General features: G+C 39.4%; 1 protein-coding gene across 7 annotated transcripts in view; it reads right to left on the bottom strand.

Moving 5' to 3' along the window:
* Positions 1-13,067, bottom strand: part of VPS13B (vacuolar protein sorting 13 homolog B) — a 426,582-nt gene that overhangs the window by 16,413 nt on the left and 397,102 nt on the right. For all 7 annotated transcript variants that reach the window (XM_064392805.1, XM_064392810.1, XM_064392794.1 and 4 more), the window contains 6 exons: positions 12,137-12,264; positions 11,347-11,546; positions 8,711-8,829; positions 6,774-7,588; positions 2,365-2,541; positions 1,216-1,386 (listed from right to left, as the gene is read on the bottom strand). In XM_064392805.1, the coding sequence (XP_064248875.1) occupies positions 1,216-1,386; positions 2,365-2,541; positions 6,774-7,588; positions 8,711-8,829; positions 11,347-11,546; positions 12,137-12,264 (1,610 nt within the window). The remainder of the gene's footprint in view (positions 1-1,215; positions 1,387-2,364; positions 2,542-6,773; positions 7,589-8,710; positions 8,830-11,346; positions 11,547-12,136; positions 12,265-13,067) is intronic.

The raw sequence follows: 13,067 nt of genomic DNA, 5'->3' as shown, positions 1-13,067 counted from the left end.
CATACACACCAGGCTGACACAGTGCTTCTAAAAGGATAATCTTTCATCCAGCAACTCAACTTGATTCTGACTGCCCTTAGCCCAATAAAACAAGAGGGAAAAATAAAACCTCCTCCAAACTGCCTTTGATTTGCAACACCAGTAACAGCTTACTATTGGGACAGTGGCTACTAATATATGGAATTTCTCCTTTATGCACATTTCTCCCAGGACACTTGCTTGCCGGTTTACAGGCATTATCAAATGACAGTGCTTCACATAATCTAATGTTATTGCTTAAAATAATTCCCAGCAACTTAACCCAAACTTGTAACATTTTTACCACTTCCTCTTTGGGGCTTTCAGGGTTGCGGTTGCAAATTTAGGAGTTGTGTACACTAGTGAAGATTAGGAAACAGGACAAATCCTTTCAAGCTTCAGCTCTTCTAACCTTTTGCACTGGGCTGCTTTTGGTCACTTTGATCTCTAAGAGATTCATACTGTTTAATACATACTGAGGAACTCTGCCAAACAATACAGTTCTGCATTCCTTTGCAGTGTGACAAGTCGAAGTAACCTAGAAAATCCAGCCCCTTACTGCAAAACTTCTCGCAGAGAATTTTTCCACTGCGGGTTAGTTTTCAAAATTGTAGGTGCTATTTTGAAATGGATAGAGTAATCTTCACTTCCAACCAAACCACTCGGCTGCTTGATGAATAAAATTACACTGAATCAGGACAATCTGGGTCTCTTTGTAAAAGCAGAATTCCTCATCAAAGCTTACTTAACATCTGCACTAAGTTGAAGTGGTTTTCAAACAAACCCAAGAATCTCTGATATCTACAGTGCTGCAAAAACAAGCAGGTTCAGAAGGCATTCCTATAATTCATCGGAAAGTAAACATCAGTATGATGACGTCTTCGTGTTGAATTAGTTACAAGTCACGCTGCCCGATGCAGAATTATTCTTTTTTCCCCATTTAGATCTACATCATGTACAAATGAAAATCTTATTTCACCAAGAAAGTGCAAACCCATTCTATATCTGCAATTATTTTATCAGCAAAAATCACACACAAAAGTCGGTAAATCTTGATAAACAGTATCCAATATACATACTGTGAGGCTTTTTCACAAGAAGACACCAACCCCCCCCGAATTTGAAATTATAACTCACAGTTAGAAAAGGCTAGTGAGCAGATTAGAAAACAATATTATCACTTTAATAGTACATTACCTAGAAGGCTAATGCCTAAACGAGAGAGCCCCTGTCTCAGTCCTTCTCCCAGGCTCTCTGGAAGCTGCCTTCTCCATTCTTCTTGTCTGTTGTAATGCTCCTCATCCAGTGACAGCCTATCCATATTCCGAGCAAGACTTGTTGCCAGATTGGTAATTGACGTCAGTGTACCTAAATGCATGGAGATACACATTTGAGTCTGGATCAAAATGCTTTAATTTAAACCACGGAGACGTTGTATGCCTCCCTGCAATGCTGAGCTTACAGCAGAGCAGCAAGTCAAGTGAACAGTCAGCCATGTGTAACATGCTTTACTGTTTGTCAGGCATCACCACGCTGCTGCTATGGCCCGCGTCACGCCTTTTACATTAGCCTGCTCCAGGTTTGCCTGCTCGGTGGGAACAGAAACTCATCTGAACATCCTTCTCCAGTTCCCTGACTTGTGTAAGGCTAATCTAAATGGAGAGGGGGGTGATGGAAAGGTAAACAAATATTTACAGAAGGAGCCGTGAGGCCGCGTCCTGCGGGAGGCAGGAGCGGGGGCTCGGCGCAGCAGCCAGCCGGGGCAGGCGCTGTGTCTGCGGCGGCTGGAGCCACGCGATGGCACTGTTTGTACAGCTTTGCAGGGGAAAAGCTCCTCCTGGTCCCATGGCAGGCCAGCCACTGTCAGATCCCATCCACGTACTCACACAGTTATGACAACTGTATCTACTTTGTTTTTTTTTTTTTTTTAATAATAAATATGATGAGGCGACCGAGTGTAGAATTTCTGATTGCTAGCAGAAGTGCAGAACACCTTTAATACTTCTGCAGTTATCACATGAAATACTTGCTGAGTGAATATCTATTTCCCACTGGGAGGTTTAAAATTCTGAAGTTTCTGAAACATTCTCATGCACTGTGGTAAAGTGGTGATCTGTTTAATACATGAGACATTGCTTGTGAGCTTGTTACATACACTCTTAGCTTAGCTAAACAGGAACTGTTTGGTTTTTGAGCCCTGGTACCAGGAATTTCAACTGGCACTGTCAGAGCAGCACAAGACAAGGCAGGGCCAGGAGACTGAAGGATGGACAGATTTTATTGCTTAAAACTTTAACAATGCATGACAACAAAACAGTAGTTGGAGTAATAAAATGAAAGCTCTACCTTTGGAAATGTGTTTTACAAATGACGTTGTTCCTCTGGAAACTCCACTGACAAATGCTCCTGGGCCTCTGGTCAGCCCTTCATAGGGGAGCCTAAAGAAATCAGCTATGCCATTCCCTATGCTTCTCACCAGACTAGCTGGGCTTCCAAGAATTTCCAATGATCCAACAACCCAGCCTGTGTGGAGAAACAAGACACATGTTACAGCTGCAAAAACTGCAGAAGCAGCAGTTGTGAAAAGGTTATTCCTTAATTATCTTTTTCACACTAGAATTCATTGCATTATGAACTTCCTTTGAGCAAAACACAGGAAATAACTCATCCACTATGAATTCAGAAATGGCAATCTTTCATACTTCGTAAATCAAAGAAATCCTTTTGGCAAACTCACAAATAGCTTTAGAATTACTTCCTTCCAGGAGCTTCCCGTATTTCTGCTAAAAGTGTGTGAGGGAGGCGGATGCGAGAGCCGTGCAGCTACAGAGGAATGGGACTGCAAGCTCAGATGGTCGGCTTGGTTTTAGACACTATAAGGCAGCGTTGTGATTTCACATCCTTATGTGATAGAATTGTGACAGGGAGTTTACACTGATACAATGTACTGCTTTACGGGAGTGTGCAGGTCAATTGCTTGATGGAGTGTTAGGAAAAGGGATGCAGATTTTTGACAAGTGCTTAAGAAGTTATTTTAAATCCACCCCAACCCTTCTAAGCTGATCATTTTCTTTCAGAGTGCAGTGAAAGCCAGACAAATGTCTTCTGCTCAGTACAGTTGTGTAAACAGCAATGACATCTACATGCTGATTAGGTTACTCATAGGGGAGTATTCCTTATGCATATCCCAGGAGAAGTATCTGCAGATCTGGTTTCCTATATAAACGCAGGGTTGCCAGCAGCTTGCTGGATGGCTGAGCACGCAGCAATCTGTTGCTGGAAAGCTATTTGCAGGTCTTGTCTTTCTCAGGCTGGTAGGCAGCAGATTTATTAGGGAAACAGTGCTGCATAACTCTTTTTTTGGCAGCCCAGAGAGAGCAATTCAGAAATGGCAATAAATGTGAAACAGGAACTGTTTGGTCTTTGAGCCCTGGTACCACGAATTTCAGCTGGCACTGTCAGAGCGCACAAGGTGTGACAGGACCAGGAGACTGAAGGATGGACAGGCTGGCCTCCTGCTCTCCCATAAGGGCCCTTGATCTGTGCTCTGCCCTCCTCATTCCCATCTCATCAGTGAAAACTCCTGCTCTCCAGATGCTTTTCTTGTTTTCTTTTAACCCCTCCCAGCCATTCCTGTGGAAGGCTGAATCATGAAACCGAACAGAAGAGAAAATGTTACTCATATGAAATGAATTAATCTCACACTATCATTCTAAGCTCCCGGAAAATCTATTATTCCTGTTGAATCTGTCCCACATTTCAGTTCTGGCAGGTTGAGAACTCCAGTACTTGTAATATGAAAAGCAGGAACCAGAGTGGACATAAGAGAGAGGGTGGAATGGACTACAAAAACAAAACTCCAGTGCTACTGGCAATGCAATGAGCAGAGCAGCAACACACATTGTGGCCCACTGTCCTGGAAAGGAGCATCCCCTGGCAGTCCTTTCCTGCCAGGACCAGGGGAAGCCAGAACTCCAGGTTGGGCCTGCAATTCCCTTGCTGTAGGATTTTTAATAAATTATCTTTGCCACCGTGTGAAGTGCTGAAAAGCTGGAGGGGTGGGGGAGGTGTGTACAGACAGGAGAGATGTTCTTTCTGCTTTTTCTGATCAATATTATTGCAATAATTCCTTAGAGCCCTTTTTACCCCCTAAATATTCTTGATATTTCTTGTCCTACGTGGTGGTGTGAGGGCAAGTGGCTATAGGGCACTGCAGGTTAGTGCCTTGGTGCCCTGCAGCATCCTCAGCAGGCACCACCAGCCTGGGACATGGGGGACTCCACCTCCACTCACCTGCCGGGCCAGCCAGCATTTCAGGAATGTAAAACAGAAAAAAATGAATGAAAATAGTTAAACACAAAACTGAGGGCTTGCCTGGTATGCCAGGGATGGTTTGTTGTAATCTGTCCCTGCCTGTCAGGTTTGGGAAGCTCTGGATGGATCATGCTCACCCTTGGAGAGCATATGGGAATAATGTACAACCTGCAGCATGGGTGAACCTCCTTGGCCAATGCTCAGAGCAAACCCAGTGGCTCCTCACTGCCAGCTTGGACCTCCCAGCCCAGGGAAGAAGGTCTGGGAGGTCAGGAGTAAGAGAATGAGGAATTGGGAACAACCCCTCAATTCACAAGCTCTGTGTGGCATTTTACTTTGCAGAATGCACTATCATTGTCAGGTCATCATTTCCTACTTATGTATAGTAATTATATCCACTGACATGAAATTAATATGACTGTATTAGCAGAGAGACACTGAATTTTCTTTATAGGCAACTATAGGGCCAGATGTGGTACCAGTGATATTTTTGAGTAGAATTTAATGCACTTTTATATAGGGGACAACTTAATTAGAAAAGAATAGGAGATTTCCATTGCAGGTTTGGCTGATTTGAGATAAGCAATGCTAATCAGCATATTTGAACAGAGCTCTCCAGCCCCATCCATGGCTTTAATGGATTCTGACCACTCCTTTGCAGCACACAGGGCAACCTGATGCACCCCCTTCAGCAAGCTTTGGGGCAAATCCTGCCCCCTCCCACAGCTCAGCAGTGGTCCTGCACACAGCTAACTAAAAGAGTGCATATCCCTGAGTATAAGGTATGGCTGTATGGACAGGCTGTCTGTGCAGATGGTACCAATGATTTATGCATGGGACAGTGGTGAGCAGAAGAGGGTCAAACAACCCATATTCCAGATTAATGTAGTTAAAATGCAGGAGCACGAGGTTCTTTTCCATAAGAGACCAACTGTGCTAATAGTGAGAAAAAAACTCAGGGTTTGCAGATCATATGAAGCTTTTTGCTTGATTTTTCCCTTCCTTTTTTTACTGTGTTGACACAGCTTTTTGACAAGAGTCACAAAGTCTTGAACATAAACCATTTTCATTGCTAAATTAAACATTAATCAGTACAATTCACCATTTTAATCATGGTGACACATTTCAAACAATACATTTTAGTTTTAGTACTTTCAGTGGGAGTTAAGTATATATGCATATGTATTTTCTTGAAGGGAAGTTCCACCAAAGCAAACCTCAGTTCTTAATACTTAAATCTGCTTGATTTCAGATACACCGCTGGTCCCCAAGCAAGTGATGGGGGAGAAGCATTTACACTGTGGACAATATCTGGCTACAGTTTCACTCTTAATTACCAAGCAACTAGATCTGCCCTTCTGTACTATGAGATTTAACTACAGAACAAATCCAAAGAAGTAGCAAAAAGAAAAACCTGCACATTTTGCAGGCATAATATTGTAAGAAAATAATGAACTGGTACACTGTTATGCTGCAAAACTGTGCACACTATTGTCACAACCAGCAGTGCAAGTCAGGTATGCACACAGTGAAACACAATGTCAGCATCTATAAATAGATGAAATACACGTGTACAGCTTTGGAAAGCGTGCACAGAAGTCAGGCTGCAGTATGCTTATAGTCCAAATGGAAGCATTAGGATCTCAGCAAATCTGACTATTAGCACTGCAGGAAAATAAATCCCTTGTTTCAGTGTGAAAGATGTTACTTGTGTGTGATCGTGGAGGAGCTTCCTTCTGTCTCAGGCACAAATTTTGTCCTGCACCAAGACACATCAGAGACCAGATTTCATTACATTAGTATTTATGGAAAACAAAATGTACCTGATAACTTAAAAAAGACTAATTGCTTGCTATTGATCCTATATAGGACTAAGTTACTAACAGCAAACTTCATAGTTCTTGGATCAAAGAACAACAAACATCTGTGTGCCAGTTTAGATTGAAGGCTGTATGAAGAAAGACAGATTCCTAATCATAAACTGCAGCCAAAAGGAGTTTTAACAACAAAACAACATTCAGGCCTATAATTTACTTCTGAGCGCAGAGCAACATGCTGAATAATTTGATTAAACACTGTTTTAGGGAGTTTATGTAAGGAATGTGGGTTGATTCTGACTAGTGCTATAATATAAAATGACAAAACCTAAGACAGCCAGAACACATTTTTATGGTGTATTCAGGGTTTCAGGTGGCTAAAACCTTCAGGTGGCTGGCTAATATTTAGCACAATGTTACAAACCTTCACAGGTGTCTGCTCAGCTCTTTTATCCCCCTTCTGTTGCACGACAGGACCTGAATGGTGTCCAAAAGTATCGTTACCAAACAGTGTCTAAGGAGAACAAAACTTGTACTGCTAACATCCAGGGTACTCCTCTTGAGTGACAGTCACAGAACCCTGGTACCCAAGGAGAATGTTGCTCGTTAAGGACAAGTACTGACCTGCTCTGAAAAGTGCTCCAGCAGCGTAATGCATGGCCAGGGCGTGCACGAGCTGCCTGGCCGTGGTGAACACGGGTCCTCGCTCAAACTCAGAGAAGGAGAGAGGGGTGTGGTCTGAGGCTATATACAGTTTCAATGAAGCATGAATACTGACAAGGAGATTAACAGGTTGTATTTTTAATCTTCTGAGCTTCACTGGCTTGACTAAAGCTCTTGCATGCTCTCTCACTTGTTCAGGCACTATCAGGGTGGTATCTGAAGCATTCATGGATTTATAAGCAGTTTTGTTTTCTGGAAGATATGTATCAAACAGAGTCTTAATGTAGTAAACAAAGGTGTCTTCCACATAGAGCCTAGCTGGTTTGAGCTCAAAGCTGAGGTCATTCACGTGAAACATGAAATTCTCTTCCTCAGAAAAAGCAATACAGAGTTTAATAAAGCAGTTTTCTTTATAGCTTTCCAAATCTTTGTTACAAACAATGAGATTGTTCATTCTTGACCACTGCGCGGTTTCAGTTTTCTCTTCTTGGCACAGCAGGACTGCAAAATGGAAATTGGATTTGCTGTACAACTGATTGTCCAGTTGCAAGTCTTCACAATACACTTGGAGAGTATGAAACTGTGGGAGGCCTTCCACAGAGTCCTGCTGGAACTCCTGTAACAGGGAGCTGGTGGCTGGGGCCATGTGGAGGAAAACATTGTCTGCTGTGAGACGCAGGAGTTCAGACGACACTTTGTGGTTTGTAATATCATCAAACGCAGCAAGACTCAGCTGACTGATGAACATTTTCAGTGACAGGGTCTGCTCTTGACTTCTAGACAGGAGGGAAAACAAGTTTTATTACTTCCTGCCTTTGAGCTCACCTGGCATCTTGCTTGCTCAAAGAGAGACATTCTCTACAATATGTGGGAAACTCATTGTGCAAGTCCTGCTAACATTACTGGGATTTGGCAACCTTAATCACTACTGGTGAGTAGCACCCAGGAGGTCTTCTAAGAAACAGGACAGTATATATCTACATCAGGGTTGTTTTTTTTATCATGCAACAGGATAGTTTGGACAGGAGCATATCTAGACAGTAATTCCCCTATTACACTTTACAGAGACAGATATTAAAAAACACCACAAATACAATTTTCTGATGCTTCATGTACAGCTCAGATGTTTCACTGAAGGTTACTATTGGAGATAATAATTTCACATCACACACAGCGAGTGCCCTCCAGTGAAGGCATTACTGATGGCATTGAGGGCCTCCCCCTGCAATGTGAACTGCCCACTGCAAAGTTTCACTAGCAAATGGACTGCCAGGTACTGCTGATGACCAGTGGCTTGGGGATTAATACCTAATTACGCTGCAAATAAAAACAGCACAACAAATTCCACTCAAATTGTAACAGGATTGCTGAGCAATCTGGAGCTTAAAAATAAGTAGTATTATAATTGCACTTGAATGAAGCTGAGGACCAGATTGTGGTGTATTATGGAAGTGGGGAAATCTTCTAAAGAAGGGTGTTATAATCAAGCATGATTAATTACTAACTGTAAGGTTATTTCTACAGCTCTTGCATATTAAATCTTTGGGAGCTTGTAAGATTACAGATGGCAGGACCTGGCTAAATACATTTTAAACTGATGAACACACTCAAAATTAATTATGATGAAAAATGTCTTTTTTTTCTTTAAATGAACAACTGAGATCCTCTTTTTGTACCAGTCATCTAGTGTTTACCTTAAAGTGACATGACATTTGATGTTAGATTGTCCTTTTTTACTCTGATATACAAAGCCATATGGTCTAAACATATGCTACAGAGCAGGCAGCAGTATTAAACAAAACAAACAGTTAAGTTAAAGTTTCTAAGTCAGTTAACACTTAGAAAGCTGACTGAGCTCCCAGCAATGCTTTTAATCATCTTTTATGTGCTTTATGTACCTGTTGAGGTTGATACCAGCAGGTCCTGCTCTTCCTTCTGGGGCCAAGGTTATGACTATTGTTCCACAGTGATGGGTGATGTCCACATAAACACAGCCAAAGCCAGTTAAGAACACAATCTAAAGGAGAGGGTTAAAAACAATGGAATGTAACCAAAATCACTGTTTTTAATGTCACAAATTAAATTGATGTTATTAATGCCTTCTGGTTGAGATCTTGTACTCAAATCAGGATACTATTCAGGAAAAAAGTCAGATTTCAGTGATTCAGAAAATAACTGCTCTGATACTTTAAGTATTTCACTTATTCAGGGAGATGAAATTTGCATCTCATCATTCAACTGCATAACTTAATACATTTTAATAGGACACTTCTCCAGAAAAAAAAAAGCAAGATGTGCTGGGGAAGGTAGAGTTTATATGACAAGAATAAAGAGGAAATTTTAAATTTTAAATTTTTAAAAAAATTTTTTAATTTTGTATTTAGCAGAAAGGCATTTTCCTGGAGCTCTAAAAAATCCCACTTTCTCTAGAAAACAAACCCTAAACTAACATTATGTTGCTATGCCCTAGCTCAGAGCTGGGTGGATGAATGGCTGATAGCATCATGTAAAACACAAGAAGACTGAAAAGTAATTAACATTTTGGATCCATGAAAACTTGCATTAACAACTCAAGACTGAAGCCATTATTAAGTCATTTAAACTGGTTTGTGAGAACACCTACACAGGCAAGGTGCCAGCACAAGAAAATGGCAAAAAAATCTATTGGAAAGCAAAAAGCAACTGAAAAGGCAGGAAAAATGGAATTTGATAACAGGTTTATGTCTTGCTTACAGGTGAACAAACTTTCATTCTGGACAAGTTGTCTTTAGGAATATCCTACTTAAGCGAAGTGATGTACTGCCTTTGGAGCTTAATTCTGCAATATTTTCATGCAAGTTTAGGGTTTCTCCAGAATATAAAAGATTAAGATCTTTTAAAGGTTTGGAAAATTCACAGCAGTCCTTGTTAGAGCAAGTTGGCTTCTCTTTTCTTGAAAGGTTACTATCAACACAATTGTTTACTAGATTGCAATGACAGAAGCTATAATATAATGGAATGCAAACTTGAGAAATAACACAAAGATATAGGGTTGGCACAGGTAAAATAAACAGCTATTTGTCTTGAAGAGTCTTTACTGCTGTTAAGTCACCAGAAGCAAAAACAATTAGATGTTTAGTAGGATCAGCACTTAAACTGATTGTTAGGCTATTAATAATAACCTTGTACAGATAATTAAGTTTCATTAATCAAATTTCTTATTCTTCTGACAATTACATATAAGAGAATTTCCAATTTTGATATGTCAGTTTTAATCCTTTGCTTGTCTGGAAGAGATTCACAATCCTACATGGAATTGGAGAAAAAAGGACATGTACAGAATTTTCAAAACTCTAATTATTCTAAATAAACCTCCACTGATCTTGAAAATTGGTAATTTTAAATTCCAATTTTAGATTATTCTGATGATAAATACTTCATTATTTATTAAGTTATTAGTTTTAAATAATTTTAAATTTACTTTCTAATAGAAAAAGAAGTACCTATCTGTGACCACATAGAAGAAATACAAATTACCTAAGATCCTCTAAATCCCATTTATTTCACAACCTGAACTGAATTGTATGTGACACTATTACTATATTCCTTATTCACTTATATTCATAGTTTTCAAAGAGAAAGACAGACTTAGAAATCCTGGGAAAATTTTCAACATGTACATCCTAAAGCTTCAATAACAGAAGGCTATACTTTTTTGGAGAGCTGTTCAAGTAGACAATGATCCCCAAATGTTGTCTTAGCATCTAATTCCTTCTAGGAGCCAGATACTTATAAAGAACCCTGGTCTGGCATAACATTAATGACTGAAATTTGAAACCCTGCATTGCTTGACTGGCTTGCTGAATGGAACTGAACTACTTGCTATATAACATAACACTCAATAATCAAGAGCATTTTGTGATTTGTGCCCAGGGAAAACATCTGAAACTAGTATTTCTTTCAAAGAGCCAAGCAGTTTATGTTGATTCCATGTAAACTAATGACTTCAAAGATGGAAAAAATTCCCATCAAAAAGAATTACTCCAGTCAAGGAAGCTTTCATTTACCTCAAGATCCAGAGAAAAATAACAGAAGGAAAGAAAAGGGAGGGGTTGTTTTGTTTTAGAAAGACATGAGTAGCTTCTGTGAAGACACAGAGGGAAAATGACTGTGATGATTCCTACAATATATTATTATAATTGTCCCGTGATAATTAAGTCACCAAATTTTTCTGGATCCTGTGGCATTCTTGGCTTACAGAGCCCAGAAATTTTCAAGACTGATTTTTCCAGGCAATACCAGGCTAATTAAAAAGTGAAATAAATCAGTGTTATAAAGCCTCTACGTTCAATTTAGCTATCTTCAAAAAGAGACAGTAAAGAAGATGGTTTGTGTTCTAAAACTTCCACAGGAAGGGGCTTAGTTAGGCAGGAGAGTTCCCAGGAGTTAAATACCAACAGAAAGGATACACTTATTGCAGAGGAACAATGCACTGTACAGGTCAGAAAGACAACCATTTATGGTGAGAATTAGGAAGTAATTTGAAATTATTTACTTGTGTTCCTTGGTTGTTGATGTCCACAACATCACTCCATTCGTTTACTAATTCATCAGATGACACCACTTTCAGGAGAATACTGGGCAGTAAATCTCTTGTTTTGCAGTCTGGATAGCTGGAGATTTGATGGTAAAGTTCATGATGAACCGAAGATTCAGCTGGAATCTTTCTACAGTAAACTTCAAACTTGGGTGTTTCTGAAATGTTATAAAATATACAAGATCAGAGCCTTCTAAAACCTGTATGAAATCAAAACTCATCTATGCTTGCTCAAATTAGAAAGTTTCTGTCTGAAATATACCTAATAAATAAAAACATTGCTTTTCTATTACTTAGAATATTATATGTTTGGGTTTTTCCCATTTTTTATTTCATAAAGTTTTACAGATATAATATTCTGATGATCATTACATTAATTTACTGTGACCAGAATTTTGCCAATATGTTTTGCTACATTTGCAAATCTGAGGAAATAGAAGTGTTCCATGGGATTGAACTGATGTCAGCAAAACTCCACTGCCTCTGGATTTCCTACAGCTGGGTCACCTTGACAGCTGGAACCAGGGAGACCCCAAAGGCCCAGAGACAAATATTTAAGTTCATACTCCTGACCTCACAATTAGCTCCAACAGCTTCCAGAGCCTCTCACTTTGAGACAGACCTTCATGAGGGCATCAAATTCTTGCTATAACCAAAACACCCACTGAACTCAATTTTGGACTGGAGAGTCAGTAAAATAAGTTATACTACAGCAGTACACTGTTTCTAATTATTGCATAGTACCTACCTTTGAAATTCTCTTTTACAAGCAATGGAATGGAGCACCTGTTGTGGATAATTATACGAGGACTAGGATCTTCTGTAAGTGTTAGGTACGTCACGCCAAGGTGCTCTTGATAAGTCAGAGCTATAGCTCTAAAACAGAAGCAGATATATTGGATTATGCCTGTTTTGGATGAAATCTTTACATATTATTAGCCTGAACAATTAAAAACATTCAAGACTAGCATCTGTAAAATTATTTATTATCAAGTTCCAGGTCCATAGATATTTATCTACATTTAGGCAAGTACACATCTCCACTTCAACATAAGAACACATGGAAGTAGCCTAAAAAACATGTGAGAAGAAATTGCTTCATGGAGAGTACTCATGAGTTAAACTGAACATGTGTGTCTACAAGATGAGAGTCCTAGCCAGCATAGATTTATATTAAATTAAAAACATGAGATTGTAGGCCCAAATTTCCAACATAAATCTTTAAAATTTTCCAGAAGAATTTGCATGGATACTTCTCTGGTACACATGAAAGGTATTTGAACAAATATGTAAATCTAACTGACTGCTCCCCTGGAATGATCCACAACGCTATTGCTCTTTTAAATGTTAATGTTATGGATCATCACTACATTGATTTCCAAAATGAGATTAAATGAATTTAGTTCTACTTATTAGCTATGTAAAATATCTTCATGCATAAACATACATTCTTTTTTTTTTTTTTTCTCCTGAGCAAATTAATTGACTATTGTTAAACCCCCATACCTCATGGTGATTTTAAAAAATCCAAAGTCTGAAAAATCTGATAAGGAACATGGGATTCTCTATGCCTGTGTCAGAATGATAAGGAATCCTTCCTTTATTGTTTCCATCAATTTTTTTAAAAAATCTGAAGTCTGTGTGAGAATCTTTAGTATCCAAAATGACACCTCTTGGAC

Source organism: Passer domesticus, chromosome 1 (genome assembly GCF_036417665.1).
Source record: "Passer domesticus isolate bPasDom1 chromosome 1, bPasDom1.hap1, whole genome shotgun sequence".
NCBI classification, from domain to species: domain Eukaryota; kingdom Metazoa; phylum Chordata; class Aves; order Passeriformes; family Passeridae; genus Passer; species Passer domesticus.
The sequence above is the reverse complement of the archived record's forward strand: the minus strand, read 5'-3'. Positions and strand labels throughout refer to the sequence as shown.